This window comes from Aulonocara sp. 'chitande type north' Nkhata Bay, linkage group LG22 (assembly GCF_057382095.1).
Source record: "Aulonocara sp. 'chitande type north' Nkhata Bay isolate Kocher_YH1m ecotype deep benthic linkage group LG22, A_spYH_male_GT1.1, whole genome shotgun sequence".
Taxonomy (NCBI): domain Eukaryota; kingdom Metazoa; phylum Chordata; class Actinopteri; order Cichliformes; family Cichlidae; genus Aulonocara; species Aulonocara sp. 'chitande type north' Nkhata Bay.
In genome coordinates this window covers 1,202,652-1,224,958 of record NC_141364.1, presented here as the reverse complement: position 1 = coordinate 1,224,958, position 22,307 = coordinate 1,202,652, and the positions used below count along the sequence as shown (strand labels likewise).

The window sequence follows — 22,307 nt, the reverse complement described above, 5'->3', positions numbered from 1 at the left end:
AACACACACACAGATCACATGACTGAACTCCTGAGGTAGATAATATTGCTGCAAGCTAACAGCTAGCAGCTCCAGGTCCGGACGGCATACCGAAACTTTAACGGAGACGTGTCCAGGGTTACAGTATCTGTTGTTAACGTAGACAATGAGTCCCCCACCTCTGCTTTTTCCGCTGGCCTGCGTGTCCCTATCGGCTCTCACGGATGTGAAACCGCATAGGTCTACGTTAGCCTGCGGCGTTAGCTCGGTTAGCCACGTCTCCGTGAAGATAAACAAGCTGCACTCACGGTATAGTCTGTGGTTGTTCAGAGTGCACAGTTCGTCAATCTTATTCTGTAACGAGTTCACGTTGCCCATGATCACTGTCGGGATTGATGGTTTGAATCGCCTCCGGTGATCCGCTCTCCTCGCTCCAGCTTTGCAGCCTCTGTAGCTCCTCTTTAGCTCGGCCGGGATGTTGTGTCGCATGCCGGTCTGTCCCTTTGTTCTTAGTGCCAGCAGCTCCGCTCTCGAATAGATGAAGGAGCTGGTTCCAGAAGTTTTGAAAAGTGCATTATCCATCTTATATCGCTATATCTAAGAGGTATAAGTAGAGGAAGGTGAAATAAAGTTTGAAAAGCCTAGTCTAAAAAAGTTAAAGTTAAGAAAAAGGTGCGGTGTTGCAGAGCTACTTGGAAAGGCTGCCGTCACTCCAGCGCCATCTTAAGAAAGTTCCCCTTTATCGAAACATTTTACCATATATGGCAGTCTGTTTCAACCTTCTCGCCTTCCAGATGTTTCCTGTTGACTTACAATTTTCTTAACTCCTCTTCCATCACTGGTTGCTAGGCAGGCACAAATGCATAGGGCAAAACTCCATTTCTGGACTATCTTTTATAATATTTGTATTTGTAAGCGTGTATGCATTAACTTTCTATTACTCAAAGTCACTTACACCATGTATCGTCGGGACCATCACGCTAGATGAAGCTTACGACCTTAAATTGACTGAGCATCAACTCTTTTATAGGCACAAATTCCAATGTGTATATCAAATCGCTACAGCCACACTTGTAATAGAGGTTTTAATAAAATGCTCATGATGGAAGCCATGTTTAGCAATGATATATTTTCCTTTATTCCCACAGAAGACAATAGTCCTGAGTTTGGCAATATTTCTTAGATGAAAAAAGCGAAGCAGGTCACAGATTTAATGTGAGCATCAAAAGACAGAGATCTCATCTCAAGATTCTGAGCAGTGGCTTTTATCGAGGATGACAAAAGACCCAAATGTTGACTAATTTGGGGCTTGATACTCTCTGGAGCAAGAATTAAGCACTCAGTCTTGTCTGGGTTCAGCTGCAGAAAATTATTTGTCATCCCTTAAAACAGTCCATTAGAGTGGATAATTTGTCTAATTCCCAAGATTTAAAAGAGATGCATAGTCCATCAATTGATCTGATAAATACATACTATACAATCAGACTTGCAGTCAGAAGCCGCCCTCTGCTGGCCATGAGTAAAATTGCACATTTTATGCATTTCAGCATTGGCTCCACTTTTACATGGAAAGTACATGCTACAAAAATTACAGGGTAAGTCCCCTGTACTGGTTGTTGTTGGGGCAGGATGGGCTCAGAGTTGAGCTGCTGCTCCACATCGAAAGGAGCCAATTGAGGTGGTTCAGGCATCTGACAAGGATGCCTCCTGGGCGCCTCCTGAGTGAGGTGTTCTGGGCATGTCACAGCCCCGGGGCAGATCAAGGACACCCTGAAGAGATTATATCTCTCAGCTGGCCTGGGAACATCTTGGTGTTTGCTTTGACAAGCTGGAGGAGGTGGCTGAGGAGAGGGAGGTCTGGGATTCTCTGCTTGGGCTACTTCCCCCACAACCTGGCCCCAGATAAAAAAATGGATGGATGGATGGATGGATGGTGTGATGTAGACTGTTGTTAAGAGTTATTAGAGGTCTATTCACTCATCGTGGATATGCTAGTTAGCATGATAATTAGTTCCACTGCTAAGCAGACTTTGCCATTTCGGTTGGTGTGTTGCTGTTTTAATATGATTAGCACTTTAGTGTTTAATGTAGAATAAGCTGTGATTCATCTTATGTATGACGATATGACCAAAAATATTTATCAGGATATACATTTGAAAATTTGAAACAATGATATAATTGACACTAGACAAAATACTTTACAACTCCACAATTTTATTAGTGCAAAAAAAAAAACCCCCATCAATGGGGAAAAAAAACATCAATGTATTTTCACTTAAACAAGCAGCTGTTTTTATCTGCATTAAAGTTATATAAACATGTAACAGTGCAAATGCAAACTCCTCGCTGACAGTTTAACCAAAAGGCATTTCCAGTAGAAACTGGCCGACACATCCTCAGCATAACCATGTATAACATCCACAAAACTTAAAAAGAGGTTATACACACACAGTACAGTAATATTATGTTGAATTTTACATTCAGTATTTCAGATTTTTTGCAGACAAGCTAAAGAAGAGCTAACCAGATGTTTCTGTTAATCCTCAACTCACCGTTTCTGTCATGGTTTGCGGGGCAAGCTGTGTGTAAATTATTAAAGGACCCTTTATGCAGGCAGCTCAGATGCATCTGAGTTTATTCATCAGATGATGTGTTTACACTCACTCTTTCAAATAGATGCAAGTAAAACACAGCAGAAAATAAATAAAATCAAAGACTCAGCGGTCCTGTTGCTCTTGCCCTGGTGCAGGTGTGTCGCAGCGGTCAGTGGAAGAATCAGAGAGTTTCTCGGTGAATTTCACATTCCCGTGGCAGCGCACTCAGTCCTAGTAATTAGTAATTAGTTACTTAGTTATGTAGTTAGTTTTTAAAACTATGATTTACAACCTGAACAGGTGATAAAGCGATAGATCTTTCAGCCCAATTCTACGTTTTCTACGTAATCCATCATATAAAATGTAATCAAATGAAAAAGTCTCTTTTTAAAAATTATTTTATTAGTTTTAATCTTTTAATTTTATGCATCAAGACATTCTCTGACTGGAAGAAATATGTTTAACATTTAAACCTATTTTCTGCACATTCCAGCACATAAAATAAAAAGGGTTTTGTGTTTACACTCAGTCTTTCAAATAGATGCAAGTAAAACACAGCAGAAAATAAATAAAGTCAAAGACTCAGCGGTCCTGTTGCTCTATTTTCACCTGTAAAGCAGGAGTGGGGTAGGCGGAGGTTTACCCTGGTGCAGGTGTGCCGCGGTCAGTGGAAGAATCCGCGAGTTTCTCTGTGAATGTCACATTCCCGTGGCAGCGCACTTGGTGCTTGCGCGGAGGTTTAGGGTTTTTTTCGCTGTAAAAAGAAGTTTTCTTCCCACGCAGTGAACAGCGGACGCTAATTTTTTTGTCACTTTTTACAAAATGAAACTCAAAGTAAGGTCAGTACTCAAGGCCGTTTCAGTACTATAACAGGGTTTGTAAGCAGACTGAAATTTATCATAAATGGCATTCGCATCCAAATACGGCGGGAGTTGTGAAAGAACAATCCTCTCCAGTATTTTGGACAGGAATGGAAGCTTAGAGATCGGCCTGTAGTTCCCAAGATTGTTATGAAGGTCAAGGTGCCTTTTTTAAGAACGGGCTGGACAACAAGCGTGTTTGAAGGCTAAAGGAACAGAGCCTGCAAGTAGGGATATATTCATTAGAGATAGGATGCTGGGTCCAGTTACACTGAAACAATCCTTGACTATATGAGATGGAAGGATATCATAAGCAGGAGAGGTGGTCTTTGATTGGTCAATAAGTCGCTTGAGAGTATGGAGTGACACCGGTATGAATAGATATGAATGTTAAAATCACCAACAATAAGCACAAAGTCATATTTAAAAATAACTGAACCAAGAAGGTCAGCAAATTCGTGAATAAAAGTCTTTAGGGTTAGGGTTTTTATATAGGGGGTTAACCTAACCCTAACCCCTTTTATATTTAGGTGGCCGGTAAACCACAACAAACAGAGACGTTCACGAGGCGGTCATCTCCAGAAGTTGAGCCTCGTAGCTGAGGTAGGAAGGAGAGGGTAGCTGTTGGACTTGGTATTTACATTTAGAGACCGAGGCTAAGCCACCGCCTCTACCTGTAAGCCTTGGAGAGCTAAAAAAAGACACAGTCCGGGGGGAGAAGCTCAGAAAAAGGAAGCGACTCACCAGGGCGAATCCAGGTCTCTGTCAAAAAGAGAGCATCAAGGCTCATGGCGGAGAAAAAGTCGTTTAACACAAAGGTCTTATTTACCAGCGACCTGACGTTGAAGAGCCATCCGTGTCCAGGGCGCAGCATCCGCATGAGTAGCATGTCGCAGGGCACTGAGGTTGCTGTGGTTGACACTACGTCTGTACGAGGCGATCCAGGTCGGAGCAGGGAGGCATGCCGCTGGAAGGGCTGAGTAAGCTTACTGTGAGACGGAGCAAATCCACTGGTGGCCAAGCAGTTTAGTGACGGGGCGATCACTGGAGACTGGATGGAAAGAGCGTAGCAAGTCCCCATAGGCATATGCATAAACCGTAGCCCATGCTTCAAGGTAAGCTTTCATACGCACACGGAAGCCACTCCTTTTATCGCGTCTCCTGTATCGTTTCTGAAAGGGGGTAAGGCAGGGAAAGCTAGTGGGGGAGTCTGGTCGTAATGGGGCGGCATCTCCCAAAGTCCAGTGTCGATCGAAGCGTTGTTAATAGGAGAAACGGAGGTCTAGGAGTGTTTGCCGGTCATATGTTAACAATGCACAGCCATCTGATGAGCATAATATGAAGAAAATAAAGAGTACTATGCCAAAATCCAGAAGCCGGGGTAGAGAGGGTAACGAGCAAAGGGGCAGATGCAGGCGAGAGTAAAGACGGCCAGCCATAGACACCGGCGCCATCTTGGGTTGAAATTGTTTGGCTGCAGCTCTCATTACTGACTCTGGTACCTGAAGTCTCCTGATCTCTGAGAGCCACAAAATACAATTTGATGAGTTACATTAAGTCAAATGTTGGCCAGCTGTAGCTTGATGTAATACAGCAGATGGCAGCATTACACAGAAAGTTGAATATTTTAGAATGTGTGGGGACTTATTGTTGGTAGCAGCCACCAGTTTTCACTTGTCGAACTACAGTGTAATTGTACTGACCCCAGTAGATGCTACTTGCTTGTACAATATTTTAAGAGAGAGAGAAAAAAAGTGTGTGTGTGTGCGTGTTTTTGTGTATACTATCATGGTGAGGCAAAGTAAAAGAAAACGTGTTTCTACAATCCAAAGTAACAGGACTGTTCCTGTGATCAACATTAAAACCTTTACTGGACCTGATCAACAAACTCCCACGTTAAAACATGGTGATGATGGTGACTTGTCCAATTGCCTTGAAGTTGGCCTCTAATGTTGTTCGCCCCTCATTCTTCTTTGTCCTTTTCAAAGGCTCTACGTGTCCTGTTATGGTAAATAGGCTTTTCTGCTCTTTCTGAGCACTCAAAGCACTTTACACAACTCGTAGCCACTATGATGCTTGACAGGAGCTTCGATGTTATCAGCTAGTAGTTGGATGACACTGGTCCCTTCTGTGGATCCTTGGGGATCTGGACTGTCTGGCCTTCAGCATCTCCGTTGCTTTCCACTGGCGTGTTTCTTTTGAAACTTGACAGTGGGGCGTTCCACCCAGAAACACTAGGCTGGGCGTCTTGTCGGAGGACCTTCACTCCAAAAGGAATATGTGGCGTTTGTTTGTACCATATGCATGAAGAGCAATCAGGCATCAGTCAGTAATCAGGCGTCACACAAGAGCAGGTGGGAAAAGGACTTTCCATGGCTGATTTACTATGCTAAGGCACTTTTATTTTTTCATTACTGCTCAGAAACAGCAACAAAAAAGTATATAAGACAATCCTAGATATTTAAAAGAGATAATGTTAGATAATGTGAAAAAATATCACAATTCATGCTTGTGCTACTACTTTTTGGTCTGCGCTACAAAACGAGTAACCTTTGTAGCACCGGAGCTATAAACCAACAAAGTTAGGGTACAGCCCTGCATATTTTGTTCAGTGTGCTTGTAACAGGGTCTAGGGGTTTGAACACTTTTTTTTTAACATGAGCAGGAGTGCACACTTACACAGCCAATTCCAGTTTCCAACAATGGCGGCAGCTACTTAGTTTTAATATCACTCTTATTTCTCTTTCTGGGTCGCAAAAAAACCTTTAACATATCTTCAGGTGAGAATGTAGCTGTGTAAACTTCAAATATCTGAGCTAACACATTGTCTTCAAACCCCCGCGGTCTTTCGCTACTTGGGTTAAACATGATATATAAGTCACTTTGATAATTAAAAATGTTATTGTTTGGCTTTTTCGGTGTTTTATTTGTTCGTGAGTAAATCGGTTTGGCTGAGATTCAAATTAAAAATTTAATCTGTATTGATCCCTCGGGTGGGTTCCTGCGGGGTTTTCACACAGCTGAATAAACGTCAAACAGAAAACTAAACAGAAGTGTGAGACGGTCGAGAGTTTATGCCAGCGCCCGGTTATATTTTAGACAGCAAGGAGCAGATGGCCGAGTTTCACTCCACCGAGGGAGCTCGTGACATACTACCCGGCTTTCTTTAGACCGCGAAGGCAGGTCCTCAGGTGGAAGCAGCCTCTGAATTTGGACACCCCCGCTGTTTCCAGGCCGGCCAATAATAACGATGACATTTAACGTATTTTGTCCGATAAATAAAGCCTGTAAAATGTATTTAACCCCCCAACAGCCCTTTTGAATGTCTCCCTAGTATGGCCTCCCACCTCACTCTTGGAGCACTTTTTTGCCACATGTATCGCAAACCATGTCTCAGCTGTTTGTGGAGGTAAAATACATCCGCACAATTACGCTCAGCCATTGTTGTGAGTGCGCACGCCAGGGGCTGCGAGACATTTATACAGCCGTATTTCGCCCATGACTATGAAAGGCGGAAGAGGAAGTAGTTCCTTTGAATGTAGACAATCCGAATGTTATAGTTTCTTTCCACTGTGTTCCTGTTAATGATAAGCTACAAATTTACTCTAAATTACTAAAATATCGATATTTAATGTGAGAATCGATTCTAGAACATAAATGATTGGTATCGGAGGAATCGATATTTCAGGATCGATCCACACATCACTAATTTTCAGTTGCTGATGATAAAGGATTCAGAAAGTTTATTCATGCAGGTCCATATGACAGAGAATATGCGTCTTCTTTTTGTTTTCATATTTTAATTTATATGGTAAATGGTAAATGGCCTGTATTTATATAGCGCTTTACTAGTCCCTAAGGACCCCAAAGCGCTTTACATATCCAGTCATCCACCCATTCACACAGATGTTACGTTTCGGTGTGTCAGTGTTTTGTTTTTGCATGATTTATGTGTTTCCTGTTTTACTTTGAAAGTCTGTGTTATCTTAGTGTTTTCAGTTTACGTTTCCCTGTCTCGTCAGGTCTAATTTGCCCCAGCTGTGTTTCCCTCCTGTTGTCCATTCCCTGATTGCCCTTCTATGTATTTAAGCCTTGTGTTTCAGTGTGTCATGGTCGCGATCTTCCCCCCCGTTGTAAATAGTTTGACGTCTGGTGTTTGGTGATGTAAATAAATGTGGTATTTTGCTCTAAATCTCGTTTTGGGATTATTTTTATTTTCCTTATTTTTATTTTCCTGCGTTGCACCCCGGTTGCCTAGGCCGGGGTGTAACATATGGGGGCTCGTCCGGGATCGCTGAGGGGTCCGAGGACCGCTTCAGCCGTCTGTCTTCGCTGGAGGGTCCGGGATCGCTGGAGGGTCCGAAGGAGGGACAGCTTCGGCCTTCTGTCTTCGCTGGAGGGTCCGAGGACCGCTTCAGCCTCCGTCTGTCTTCGCTGGAGGGCCCGGGGACCGCTCCAGCCTTCATCCGCCTTCGCTGGAGGATCCGAGGGACCGCTCCAGCCTTCTGCAGCTGGTGGGCTGCGTGTCCGTGTGTGCAGCTGGTGGGCTGCGTGTCTATGTGTGCAGCTAGTGAGCTGCTCGTCTGTCTTCGCTGGAGGATCCGAGGGACCGCTCCAGCCTTCATCCGCCTTCGCTGGAGGATCCGAGGGACCGCTCCAGCCTTCTGCAGCTGGTGGGCTGCGTGTCCGTGTGTGCAGCTGGTGGGCTGCGTGTCCGTGTGTGCAGCTGGTGGGCTGCGTGTCCGTGTGTGCAGCTGGTGGGCTGCTCATCCGCCGTCGCTGGAGCGTCCGAGGGACCGCTCCAGCCTTCATCCGCCTCTGCTGGAGGGTCCGGGGGACCGCACCAGCCTCCATCAGCTTCGTCTGCCTTCATCCGCCTTCGCTGGGGGGAGGGTCCGTGGGACCGCCCCAGCCTTTGTCGTCGCTGGAGGGTCCGTGGGACCGCTCCAGCCTTCATCCGCCTTCGCTGGAGGGTCCGAGGGACCGCTCCAGCCTTCGTCGTCTGCTGGAGGGTCAGTGGGACCGCTCCAGCCTCCATCAGCTTCGTCTGCCTTCGTTTCAGCCTTCGTTTGTCTGAATCAAACTTTTCACTTGGGGTTACATGTTTGATTTTTGGGTAGGGGGAAATGTTACGTTTCGGTGTGTCAGTGTTTTGTTTTTGCATGATTTATGTGTTTCCTGTTTTACTTTGAAAGTCTGTGTTATCTTAGTGTTTTCAGTTTACGTTTCCCTGTCTCGTCAGGTCTAATTTGCCCCAGCTGTGTTTCCCTCCTGTTGTCCATTCCCTGATTGCCCTTCTATGTATTTAAGCCTTGTGTTTCAGTGTGTCATGGTCGCGATCTTCCCCCCCGTTGTAAATAGTTTGACGTCTGGTGTTTGGTGATGTAAATAAATGTGGTATTTTGCTTTAAATCTCGTTTTGGGATTATTTTTATTTTCCTTATTTTTATTTTCCTGCGTTGCACCCCGGTTGCCTAGGCCGGGGTGTAACACAGACATTCACACACTGGTGATGGCAGCTACATTGTAGCCACAGCCACTCTGGGGCGCACTGACTGATTTATATTTAATTGTGTTGTGTTTGCAGTGTTTTGTGTTGTTTCACTTTAAATTTGTTTAAAAGGAAAAAGCTGCAAATTTAAATAGTTAAAAGCTGAAATGTGAATAGTTGGTTTTTGTATTATATGATTTATTTATTACATTTTATGTGGCGTAAATAAATAAAAGTATATTTACGGTGGCCCCTACAGACAAAACACATACAAACTTCAAAACACGTACAAAACACAACAGAAGCGCTCCAGGATGCTAGGGGGCAGCGTTGAGCCAGGAAGTACCAACGACTGGATTTGGTGTGTGGTAGTAACAGGTAAATGAACATTTTTTTTTTAATTATTTGAATATATATGAGTGCCTGTGTATAAATACACAAACAATACACACATGCTTTCAATTGTGTAATTTAAGTGATCTAGTAGCTCTGCTTTGGAAGTTCAGTTAACGCTAGAAATGTGTTTTTTGAGTGTTTTGTCTCTAGGGGCCACCGTATATATTTATATATAAACATATATAAATAAATCCACTTTTTTTTTTTACATTAGTAATTCCTTTTGTGCATAATTTTATATTATTGTTAATAATAAATTAATTAAAGCAACAAAACAACCTAAAGAGCCGGTTCAGCCACCCAGTGGAAACCCAAACAAAACACACATTCAGAGGCTCTAATGTCTGTGTCTCAATTTCGCGGCCCATGTCACCTCTACTGGTGGCCCGCATAATGACATGAAGAAATATTTTTAAAAATTATTCACTAAAAATGATTTAATATGAAGGCAACAGGCAGAGTGTTACAGGCATCGCCCTAAAGCCTGATGGGCAGTGTAGTCCGAGCTGCAGGGAGGATGGACCCGTGATGTGTCTGTGAGTGAGGGAGAAAAAGGAAAAGTAGGAGCTGTCACTGAGCAGAAACGGGAGCTGGAAGCATGTAAATATAATAATAACCACTGCAGCCAAGAAGAGAGCCTGACGAGCCCAGCTGTGAGTAAGCTGTTAAGACTCAACTGTACGCTGAGTTCATGTTTTCCTCTGAAACAATAAGTCCCGTTGCAGCAGCCTTTCAACGCCTCTCTCTGTCTCTGCTAGCAAAGTGACCCAGACAACAAAGTAAAGCTAGTTTTCAGCTACGAGCCGACACGAACCCGACGTATTAGCCAGAGGTCCCTTTACTACGCTTCGGAGCCGCGGACCTGTGTTATATACGCGCTGAAAAGTTTTCTATACGAGATCGCTGCAAAAAGTGCAGCCTTACCTAATGTCCACCTACTGTTACTCATTTATATTATGATTTGAATCTAGCTGGTGTTGGTGTGGAGAGTAGCCTTCAGTAATAGTAATAAATCACATTCATGTAGCTGTAAAAAGCATGATCATATATTAAGTAATCCAAAGTAATCAGGATACGTTACAAAATACATTTTGGGACATGTAATCTGTAGTGGAATACATTTTAAAAGTAACCTTCCATACACTGTCTCTGTGACTGTTGTCTTGAAATAGCCCGCGCGCTAGCCCCAGACATGACGTCACATTTTTGAACTCTATTGAAAAACTGCAGGAGTTCTTAATTTTAGCCCAAGGTGTTTCACATTCATGTGTAATTTCTTGCTATCGTTACAAAGGAGAGGAGGAGTGCGCAGTTAACACACAGCAGATACATTACCTGGAAACAGTGCAGTAAATAATAATAATAATAATACATTTTATTTAAATAGCGCCTTTCAAAGCACCCAAGGACACTGTACAACAGATAAAAACTGGAAATATACACAATGATAAAAATAGAAGATAAAAGTTAAAACATACAGAAATTTAAGAATAGGCAATTTTAAACAGATGAGTTTTGAGGGTGGACTTAAAAAGAGAGAATGAACTAATATTTCTGAGGTCCGGGGGTAGGGAATTCCAAAGTCGAGGGGCAGAGCAACTAAAGGCCCTCCCTCCCATTGTGATCAGACGAGCAGAGGGAACAGAGAGAGAAAGAGAAGATGAAGATCTGAGGCAGCGGGATGGGAGCTTCATCTGTAATAAGTCAGAGAGGTACGGTGGAGAGAGAGAATGAATAGCCTTGAATGTATACAGAATTATTTTAAAATGGATGCGAAATTTGACCGGGAGCCAGTGAAGTTGCTTCAGGATTGGGGAGATGTGGTGGGTAGAAGAAGTCCTAGTAATAATACGGGCAGCAGAGTTCTGGACACGTTGGAGCTTGTTGATAGATTTTTGTGTGAGGCCAAATAATAATGAGTTGCAGTAGTCAATTCTAGAGATAACAAGATTATGGATGAGAATGGCAGTGGCGTGAGGTGTGAGGAAGGGGCGGAGGCGATTAATGTTACGGAGTTGGAAATATGCTGCACGTGTAATATTATTGATATGTGAGTTAAAGGATAATGTGCTATCGAGAATGACACCCAAGCTTTTCACAGAGGGAGAGATAGGGACCAGCGAGTTATTGATGGTGAGAGAGAAATTGTTAATTCTGGATAGCAGTCGTTTAGTGCCAACCAGAAGAAGTTCCGATTTATTGCTGTTGAGTTTAAGAAAGTTGGAGGAGAACCAAGAATTAAGTTGAGCTAGACAGAGGATGAGGGAGGGTGGAGGAAGAGTAGAGTCAGGTTTGGTAGAGAGATAGAGCTGGGTGTCATCGGCGTAGCAGTGGAACTGAATATTATAATTACGAAAAATATGTCAGAGTGGAAGAAGGTAGATGATGAAAAGAAGGGGCCCGAGGACAGATCCCTGGGGCACCCCAGTGGATAAAGGAGAAAGCTGAGAAGTGAAGGATTTTAATTGAATGAACTGAGTGCGGTCAGATAGGTATGATTTAAACCAGGCTAGTGGAGTGTGAGAGAGACCAATAGAAGCTAATCTGCTAAGGAGAATGGGATGAGAGATGGTGTCAAAAGCTGCACTCAGATCAAGAAGGATAAGGATGGAGAGGAGACCAGAATCAGCTGCTATAAGAAGGTCGTTTGTTATTTTTATAAGAGCAGTTTCAGTGCTATGTAGAGGACGAAAGCCAGACTGGAACTGTTCGTAAAGGTTATTATCAGTTAGGTGAAGATGGACTTGTGAAGCAACTATTTTTTCAAGGATTTTTGAGAGAAATGGTAGATTGGAGATAGGACGAAAATTATTAAAGTTGTTGGGATCTAGACCAGTTTTTTTCAGAATTGGGGTAATAGCAGCAACTTTGAAGGAAGCAGGAACAGTTCCAGTGGTGAGTGAAGAGTGAATAATAGCAGATATGAGGGGAAGGAGAGGGAGTAAGCAGGCTTTGACGAGGACAGTGGGGATAGGATTGAGCTGGCAGGTAGAAGGCTTTGATTTATGGATGAGATCAGCAATATCAGCTAAGGATGGAAGTTGAAAAACAGAGAGGAAGTGAGAAGGGGGAGAAGTTAGGACAGAGAAGCTACATTGAGCATTAGGGTCCAGGTCTAAGTGTATTTTATGAATTTTATCAATAAAGAATAGCATTAGAGCATCACAGAAGTTAGATGAATAGAGATGAGCAGGGAGAGAATCAGGTGGCCTGTTAAAAGAGTTGAATAGTGAGAAAAGGGTCTTGGTAGAGTTCTCACTTGAGCAGACAATAGCAGAGTAATAAGCAGATTTGGTTTGACTAATACATTCCTGGTAAAACAGAACGTGGTTATTAAACATATCCTTATGAATAGTAAGGCCAGTTTTCTTATAGAGACGTTCAAGCTGTCGGCCTTTAGCTTTCAGTAGCCGGAGTTCAGGGGTGTACCAGGGTGCAGAGCGAGAAAAAAGTACAGTTCTGGTTTTTTGTGGAGCCAGGGAATTTAAAATACTACTAAGGCTATGATTATAAAAAAGTACCAGGTCCTCTTGAATAGCTAAGTTGTTAGAAGACAAGCAGCTAGAAAAAGCAGAGGAAAGGATATCAAGATTTATATTCTTGATATTCCGGAAAGAGATAATACGGGGATTGTTAATTACAGAGAGGGTCATGTGAACATTAAAGGAGAGAAGTAGATGGTCCGAAATTAGCAGTTCGTCAGCTGTACAGATGGAGGGGGTAAGTCCAGAACAGCAGACTAGGTCCAAAGTGTGGCCCTTAATGTGGGTAGGGAAGTTTATGTATTGTTTAAGGCTGAAGCTATCAAGGCAGGATAGAAGGTCCTTGGTAAGAGGATGGTCGCAGTTATCCACGTGACAAAGACACGAGACAAAGCTACAGGAAGTGATCAACATCAGCCATCACTGGCCATCACTGACCTGCTGAGAGGCTGTTTAGTGTCAGACTGCAGGGCTGCACCGCCTCCTCTGTCAGCTGTTGCTTCATTCATTCACACAAACTGACCTCCTTATTTACCCTACAAGCTTTGAAAGCTGCCGCTTGTTTCCACCTAGAAAAGCAGAAAAGGTCGTTCCTGCTTCCCACTCAGTCAACTTTTTTTTACCATCTTTTATGTTCTTTGATAAACCTGTCTCTATCCTCCGCAGCACAGCCATTTTTCCTTATCCTTCTTTCTCCTTCCCTTTGTTAGGAAAAAAGGAGCTAGCCCTGCAGCTTTTAAAAGATGTTTCTCACACGGTCTTTCCTGCCGCCTCCTCCATTTGCTCTGCCCATCGGTGGCCATGCCAACAGCTTCAGGCCTGTTTTCTTTTCTTCAGCTTGTGCTTCTGTCGACTTAAAAGGAAGGCTGAAAATCATCAAACTGGCTGCTTTTAATGTTTGCTGTCACCAGCAGGAGCAGAGGTTTGGCTTTAAGGACGGATGGAGGAGAGGTGGCAAGCACCAAAGAGCAAAGATGTGAGTGTCTGTCAAGGTTTTTTATAATGAGTTACAGCGGGGCCACACCGGGAGTGACACAGACCGACACGCAAGAAACAAACACCGCCGTGAAGCGTTCAAAGACGCTGTGAAGCAGACGAGACTGTTATCTCCTCAGAGGGTTGCTCGCTCTCACCCGCTGCTGGCTGAACAGGAAATTACACCGTGAGGTCACAGCAGGCTGGAAGCTCCCATGGGTCAGAAAACAGGGAAGGTGAGACGAGGAGACAATTATCATTGGTGAAACAGAAAATCTTTGGAGCCTTGAGATGTTCAGAGAAATCACTTCTCTGTGTGACAGAAATATGTTTTTCCTTTAGTTATAGGACGTAGTTCACAGCTGCTGTTGGACTTGATGGACTCTGGTATTGTGGCGCTCAGAGCTCTCAGGGCTGATCTCCTGTCGGGGATTATACTCATCAGTTTGACCTTGTTGTCATTTTATTCCTTTTTTATTTACTGGTGGATTTAAGTATGGAGTAGCAGTATTTGCAGAAGTAAATAGGCTCAAGTACTCAAACACACCGCCGTTTGAGTACTTGAATGGGAGAGAGACAGACACTGTCCAGTTCTGTGAGAGTGTAGCGTTTTGGGAGTGCTGATGTAAAATTACTGTGGTTACAGCGTCACATGTCCTCGTATCTGCTCTAATCTTTAGTCTCTCGTCCAGTGTTTCCCCTGTCTGTTTATTCGTAGCTGATATCCACTAATATATGGTAAATACTGGATTCTATACAAGAGTTTCACCAAATTTGGAGCGGAGACTTCTTGGATAGTCTGTTTGCAGACGGCTTTACGGCTCCAACAGCACACACAATTAGCTAAGGTGAAGCCTAGCAGGCAGCTAGCAGCTACCGCTGTCTGTGTCACCATCCACCTGTCGGTCAAAGAGGTCATGACCCTAACAGCACCCCTACAGACCAAAACAGTGTTTAGTAGCAGGCCGTTAATGTCTGCTGTGATGCTGGAGACTTTAACATGGGGACAGACTCATTGGTAGAGACAGCTACATGTGGCCACTGAAGGAACTGCAGTTTTTGGCAATTAGATGCCAATTGAATGTCTTCGTCTCCTATTTTTACTCAATCTTTTAACTTCACTCTATGCATCAGCTTGTAGTTTATACAGCCTGGTAATGAGACAAGCATTCAAGATAAACACACTCACATCATGAGCATCGTTATTTGGGGCTCCTTGACAGTCGAGACTGGACCTGGAATGCTAAAAGCTGAAGCTGAACACACCACTCAGTCTGTCAGGTGAGGCGATTCTTTCAGTGGCTGATGTAGCTGCAAGGTAAATGTGAGCACATCAAGGTGACTGAAAGTGGCTGGAGGACATCCACAGATAGAGGTGGCAGACTGACACATGGCAAGAACACAGACACACACAGGAACATGTTGTGGGGCATAAACCAGAATACAGACTCACACATGGTGGGGTTTGTTATTTTAGAATAAAGGCTTTGATTCCATAGCCTTCTGCTTCATCGATGGGAACCTCACAGTTGGAGAAACAGAGAGGAGAAAGAATGGGATGGAAGGCAGTTAAAAGGATCATTCAGTGGATAAAAAAGGATGGATGAATAGGAAAGCTCAACTCCACTGATGAAACGATGATCACCGAGATGGACGAACTTACAGTTTCATGCTTGGGGTGAAGCAGTTAAACTGTTTGGAGGATCACTGAGAAGACTCGGCAGTTCATCCAGGCTGCAAATGGACTGTGTGTGTGTCTGTGTGTGTCTGTGTGCGTTGGCGTAGTACTCCTCTAACAGTATTTTCACTACTTTTCTGTAATTTTTCCTCATGTTTATGCTAAATACCTAAAAATGAAGGTGACAATCAAGTTGTCAAAGCTGAAAATATCTGTAGGTACTGAAGCATTTCTTTTAATCTACCGCCGTCACTGCTGTTAGAGAGTTCTCCCACAGGCTTCTCTGTTAAAATATTTTAGGCTTTTGTGTTTGATATCAGCTCTAGTTTAAATACAATGCCCATTTCTGCTGCCTGTCTTGGTTTGGGACTCAGGGGCATCGGTTTAGCCCAGATCTCCTGCTCCGAAGCCCCCTCCTCCAGCTCCTCTGAGGGGATACCGAGGTGTTCCAAAACAGTCAGTCAGATGACTGAACCGCTGGTTAGGAGCCAAACCAGGTGCAATTAAAAAGACTTCTGTGAAAAAAAAGTCAACCTCGTCCAAAGCTCCGGGGCCCCACACTGAACCAGACCTGAATGAGCCTCGTTCTCCGTCGTCCTCTGGAGTTCCCATCAAGCCTTAGCTGTCTGATCCTCAGCTCGTCAAACTGGCGAAATACAGTACAACTGGTTTCCCCAGTAAACACGCCGCCTGTTAAATGTTCAGAACAAAGTCTGTGTGTATGTTGACTCGCAGAGCAGAGCATTGTGCATCTCCTGTGAGGTGTGTGTGTGTGTGTGTGTGTGTGTGTGTGTGTGTGTGTGTGTGTGTGTGTGTGTGTGTGTGTGTGTGTGTGTAGGCCAAAGAGCTTTCACGGAGCTGCAGCTAATAAAGGTTAAATGAAAAGATTAGAACAGGCTGAGAAGCTGAAACAAGGCGACCGGGGGAGGTCGGTGGCAGCGACGAAGAAGGCACGCTCCTCCTCCTCCTCCTGTCCACTGTGATGATGTTATTTTTTTAAAGCAGTGAAAGCTCATTATTGACGCAATATCAACTCCATTATAGATTTAAGAAATCCTTCTGCTTAACCGGGCCATCAATCATGCTCAACAGTGAAACATTCTTTACAGCAGCTGCACTCAGAGCCTCAGGCACAGGTTTTAAAAGGCTGATTGGATTTTATTTATTGGCACCACCATGGAGCTTTTCAGCCATGTGGGCGAGCCTAACAGGCTTGCAGGTTTGTTTGGTAATTAGCAGACTTTTTTTTAAAACTGGCAGTTTGACTTTAATTCTCATTTTGCATATTGAGTAAAAAAAGATCAACCGTGAGAGCAGAAGAAGAAGAAATCAGCATCAGGTCTATATTCCTTCCAGTTGTTATATCAGTACTAAAACAAGAGCCTTTATCAGTTTAGGTTATAAGTTTCTTGCTTTGATAAAAAGATTTGAAGTCAAATCATCAAAATGTTTCCCTAATCAGACTCTTCTTCAGCTGTTCTTGTCCAAACAGAGCAGAACTGAGTCATGTTCCTGTAAATCTCACTCTGCTCGTTACATAAAGGCGCATTAAAGGGAACAAAAGAGCAATTTTCACCCTCGATCTCTGCCAAATGACATGAAAGATAAACTCTGTCCTCCTCTGAACCGTCAGCTCTCTGCTCCAAAAGGTAATGAACCAATTAGGTAGGAGGCTGACCTGGGACGACTGCTCCCGCATCAGCTCTAATTCAGTCGGTTGTGGCTCCGAAGCTTCCAGTTAGTTTCACTTCTTTGATGTTTGAAACAGGAAAAGAAAAAGAAAAAAAAAAAAAAAATATATATATATATATATATATATATATATATATATATATATATATATATATATATCGGACATTTTCTTTTTTCAGCTGCACGAGGATGAGGTGGTGACTCCTGTTAGCCACCAGCAGATTTCCGGTGACCTGCACAGCCGTGACAATTTTCCCTTTGAAGATCATTTTTCCATTAGAACGAGGAGGTGCAGAGGTGACAGTCATTACACAATGCTGATGAAAGTTGTGCGAGGCGTTTAATCATGCTGCATTGGTTCCACATGAAGATACAGCAGGCAGACTTATGCACAGAACTAATGTTTTTATGATAACAAAGGGAGAACAAACCTCTTCAGATAAGAAGCTGAAGGCAAAATTACTCCCGAGTTGCTTCTTGGAAACTCAGAGGAGTGAGTCACACCTGCAGACATTCAGCTGGCCCAACCATCAACTAGTAGGCTTGGCAAACCCCCAAAATTTACCCCCCAGCAAGACTGTCCTATGTCGGTAATAATTATTAACTTCTTCTTTATTGGATTTTAAAATCTTATTTGGTTTTCATGTGTACCCATTTTCAATAAAATCAACTTCAATAGCAGGAAATAACTAGGCATAGATTCTTTTCTCTCTCTCCTTTTTGCCACATTTACAAGTAACCTATATTTGACAGCCCATATGGCCACCCCTATGGAAACATTCTGGAAGCACCCCTGGCCACAGCGCATCTTTGGCCAGTCCCCCCCCCACCTCCAGTCGGTCTCTCTGGTGGCTGCTCCTGCCTAAGCCTTGCTCTGCTGGAGGTTTCTTCCTGTTAATAGCTACAAGTATTTAAATAACACATTTTTCCTCCCCACTTTCACCAAGCATCTGCTCACAGGGGGTCGTCTGATTGGTGGGGTTTTCTCTGTAGAACTGTTGTCTTTACCTTACATTATCAAGCCCATGGGGTGACTCTCGTTATGACTTGGTGCTGTATGAAACGAAAGTGAAAGGCCATAGATTTATTCAATGCATTTACAGAGACTTGTACCCGACCAGAAGTCAAAGGGAGTTTTCCCCTGCTAGCTCTCTTTTTTTTTTGTCTGTCCCATTTGGATCTTTAGCCGTCAGAATTGTTGTCTGAAGGCAGAAAGATGCCAAACAGATTTACTTCACCAAGTGGATCATCATGGCCTTGCCATATTGGTCCATTTGATTGACCTTTATTATTATTATGTATTTATTTTATTTTCGTTTTTTAAAGACGGGACAGACATGACTGGGGGATAGGACAGGGAGAAAGAATGAAAGAAAGAGAGGGAGAGAAAGAAAAAGAGAGGAGGGGAGAAGAGACGGTGAGAAAGGGGGAAGAAAGAAAGAAAAACAAACACCTGGATCACCTGTGTGGAGAAAAAAAACCAGAAGAGAAAACAAACAACAAAGAGCAACATAATAAAAACAACACCATCACAATAAACTAGCTAACAGTAGATAACAGTAGATAACAGTAGATAACAGTAGATACTTTTTTAATTTCACCTGTTGAGAATGAAAAAAGAAAACAAGCCGAAGAAAACAAGAGCAACATAACCAACAACATCACAATGATATATGGGAATATGACAGTAAATACTAAATGTTAAACATTATTGTGCAGCACATAAGATCAACAGAACACAGTGTGCTTTGAGGTAGGAGCCAAAAAGGGTGTAGTTTGTGGGTGTGATCACCCGTGTGTACACCTGTGAGCATGGACGCGCTTGTTTTTAAAAGGTTCCTTCATGTAATGATCTGCTAGAGGGTGTGGGGGGGCCACAGCCCCGTCCTCCAGGGCATGAAGCAGGTATGGAGGATTCCTCATCCACAACTAAACAAACACGTCAAAAACAAAGACCGTGTCTTCAACTCTCTGAGGAAGGTCCCTGAAGGTGACCTGATGATCAGGGATGAAATAGAGGGTGTATTTAACCACCAAGGCGCTGTCCTTCCCCCCACGCAAACCCGCCTCTGGCAGGGGGTTATAGTTGGCGTATTCTTCTGGAGTGTCAAAGAGCATCTTTATGATTGATGGGGTCTAGAGCCACCTTCCACCACCTGGTTGATTTGGGAAAACATCCTCCAGGAAGAAGTACACATGACCAACAGCAATACCTAAAAGATCCACGATGATAGAGCCCAGCAGAAGTGAGAATCCCGTTAACACCCAGGGCAGGAAGGGTGCCTGAACGTTGAGCAGGCCAAAGAAGTTGATGCGAACATTCGGGTTCCGTCGACTCCACACGTACACCAGCATGATGGTGGAGGCCTGGCCCAGGAACACCAGACTCACAAAAGTGCCAAATATAGTCATCAGAAGTCCACCAAAGAGAAACATGAAGACCCCTCCTGCAATCTGAACAATTGATGAAGGAGATTGCTTAGTTGGAGATTGGTTAGGTCATAACTCTGCCGGTCTGAAAACTCACTGTTATACACTCAGACCAGCTGGATACAGTGGGTGGTGAGAGGGAGGTCTGAACCTGATCACCTGGTTCGTTTGGTTCATTGACTTCATTAAAATGTGATTCAGTATTTGGACTTTGTGACTTGTGGCCTCTGTTTAGGACCTCTGCTCATGATACCACTGTGAGGTGGAAGAGTTCACTGTGAAGACAAACATATAAAACTGACAGACTGAAAGAAGACAAAGATTGTGTTTTCATGAGAAGAGAAATATGAATACTTTTATACTCGAGGGAAAGATCCCACAGTGCTGCGTGGTCAAGATTTTATTTTCTGAACAAGGTCAGGTTGTTCTTTCCTGCCGCGCTGGATGTGTGTTTGTGTTTGTTGTGGCGCTCTCGTGTACTTTGTGTATCTGGTCTTTGTTGCTCGTGCATTAATGTGATGGGTTCACTCCCAGCTGGTCCATTAGCACGGCAGCGATGAGGCTCTCTTTAAAACTCTGATAACACACAGCTGTCCATCAAAGTGCCCGAGCACAATTAACAGCTGCGTGCACATTAACGAGCTGATGCATTCACAGGGTAATACAATCAGAGATCCCTCCGTGAAAGGTAATGAGTCGAATCAGTGTTATTAGTCCCTTTGTCCCAGTCAGGAACACATTAGCACAGCCACGAACACTAACCTGCAAAATGAGGAAACACGTGTGCACACAGAAAGAAAAAAACTGCAGGTAATAAAAAGGACTTTAAAATTATTTTGTTTTAGGAGCTGAAACTTTCACATGACTTTACATTACACTGAAAGATATATAAGGTAAAATGTTTAACACTACAATGCAAAAAAAGTGCATTATTGAAAGCATGGCCATAGCTGCTGTCTGTCTGCTAGGCTTCACCTCAGCTAATCTGAATCACTGAGTCGGACCTCTGGACCACGTGTGTGCTTTTTGGACCTTTTTAAAGAATGTTAATAATGCCCAATAATGACTCATGTGCGTCTAATTGTACTAACAGACAATCCAAGAAGTCTTGGGTTTAGTTTGGGTGAAATTCTAGGATTTTGTTTAGATGTTACTGAACACACATGTATGTGTCTGTGCGAGGAACCAGGACTCAAGAGGCAAGACAAGAACTCAAAAACTGCTTTATTGCAGGTGATGTTCCAAAATCACAAAAATATAAAAAAACGGAAAGCTGGAGCTAGGAATGCAAAAGATTTGAAAACCAGGGAGGACGTGACTCCAGAAAACACAGCACAAAGAACACCTAGCAGTGACAGGAGACAGCGGGAGACAGCGACAGTGAATACAAGGCAGGTGATGAAGGAGGGATAACGAGCCACAGGAAGACAAACCTGACATAGACGGAAGGTTAACAAACATGGAGACGTGACTATCAACAGTGGTGGGGAGTAACGGTATACATGTACCGCCATTACGTATTTAAAATAAAAAATGTGAGTAACTGTATCCGTTACAGTTACAGTTTAAAAAGGTGGTATTCAGAAAACAGTTACTTTGTGTTGTTACTACCCCCACAGCAACAGAGAGGCTCGGCGGAGCGATAAAAGACTGAACTGTGTCACTATTATTGTTGAATAGATTTTTTGTACCTTACTATACTATATATATATAGTATATATTAGGGGTGCAACGATACACAAAATTCACGGTTCGGTTCGATACTTTGGTGTCACGGTTCGATATTTTTTCGATACAAAAAAATGTTTATGCCTTTTTAATTTGTCATTTATTAAAATTATAAATATATATTTTAACTCAAAAGTACAGTTTTTAAATTTAACCCTAACCCTTGTGCGTGTTTTTTATTTTGACAGCGAATGCGCACCTGCGGACCACTTATGTGCAGCCCTGGTTATTTAGCTCGTCACATTGCAGCCACAGAAATTCTTTTGTCCATGAAACCATAAAGCTGCACTTTCTTTTTGCCTTATAGTCTGATTTGTCATAACTTCTCCGTTTTGTGGTAAGCTTTTCTTTGGCTGTCACTTCTTCACCCTGACCTGTCTTATTTGGCTCAGCAGAACTGAAATATATATCCTGCTGCTTTTACACACGTACTCACATAAGCTCAGCGATTCTCTGCGCGATCAACCTCTCACATGTTTAAGCTGCGGGAGATTTCACTTGTCATGTTTGCATAGTAAGCTAACGATTAATAAGACGATGTCAGAGGAATTGGTGCACAAATTATCATCACTCACAGATCAGTGCTGTCGCTCTCTATACACAGTTCGCACGATTGCAAAGTGAAAGCAAAAAAACAAGCGCAAATTCAAACGCGATTTCAATATGTCACATATTGACAGTGGCTCACCGATGCCAATGACATAATTACCCAGCTACATTTCCGAAAGAATGCAAAAGCATTGACATATATTTTTCCTTCCTACAATAGCCCGACGGGCAGGGCAGAGATAGATTTTGGTAGCCCCACTGAAAAAATCGCTAGCCCCGGGACGTCGGGCTAGCGATTTTGCGAGCCCTGTATCTGATGGAGGAATCACTCATCTTTGGAAAAGAGAGTTTATTACAGAGAAATGTCTCTTTCCAAAATAAAAGCTATACTATCCGCTTCTTCTGGGCTATATTCTCAGCAGCATAAGGAGAATCATCTGCTAACAGCTGTCT

The 22,307-nt window shown here is 43.2% G+C and overlaps 2 protein-coding genes across 2 annotated transcripts in view; both read right to left on the bottom strand.

Annotated features, from left to right (window-relative positions):
- Positions 1-561, bottom strand: part of LOC147303116 (uncharacterized) — a 42,148-nt gene extending 41,587 nt beyond the window's left edge. The window contains exon 1 of the mRNA XM_086281203.1: positions 288-561. Within this exon, the coding sequence (XP_086137329.1) occupies positions 288-561 (274 nt within the window). The remainder of the gene's footprint in view (positions 1-287) is intronic.
- An 18,515-nt stretch (positions 562-19,076) lies between these two features.
- Positions 19,077-19,559, bottom strand: LOC147303115 (derlin-2-like). The gene is made up of 2 exons (XM_086281199.1): positions 19,361-19,559; positions 19,077-19,246 (listed from the first exon to the last, which is right to left on the bottom strand). The coding sequence occupies exons 1-2, from the start codon at positions 19,557-19,559 to the stop codon at positions 19,077-19,079; spliced, it is 369 nt and encodes a 122-aa protein (XP_086137325.1).
- Positions 19,560-22,307: the final 2,748 nt, after the last annotated feature.

Bases quoted from the DNA above. Each gene is read 5' to 3' on its own strand.
- LOC147303115 (XM_086281199.1), bottom strand. From the start codon at position 19,559: ATGACTATATTTGGCACTTTTGTGAGTCTGGTGTTCCTGGGCCAGGCC. The intron at 19,247-19,360 runs GTATTGCTGTTG...TTGACACTCCAG, and splicing joins TATCATCGTGGATCTTTTAG to AAGAATACGCCAACTATAAC.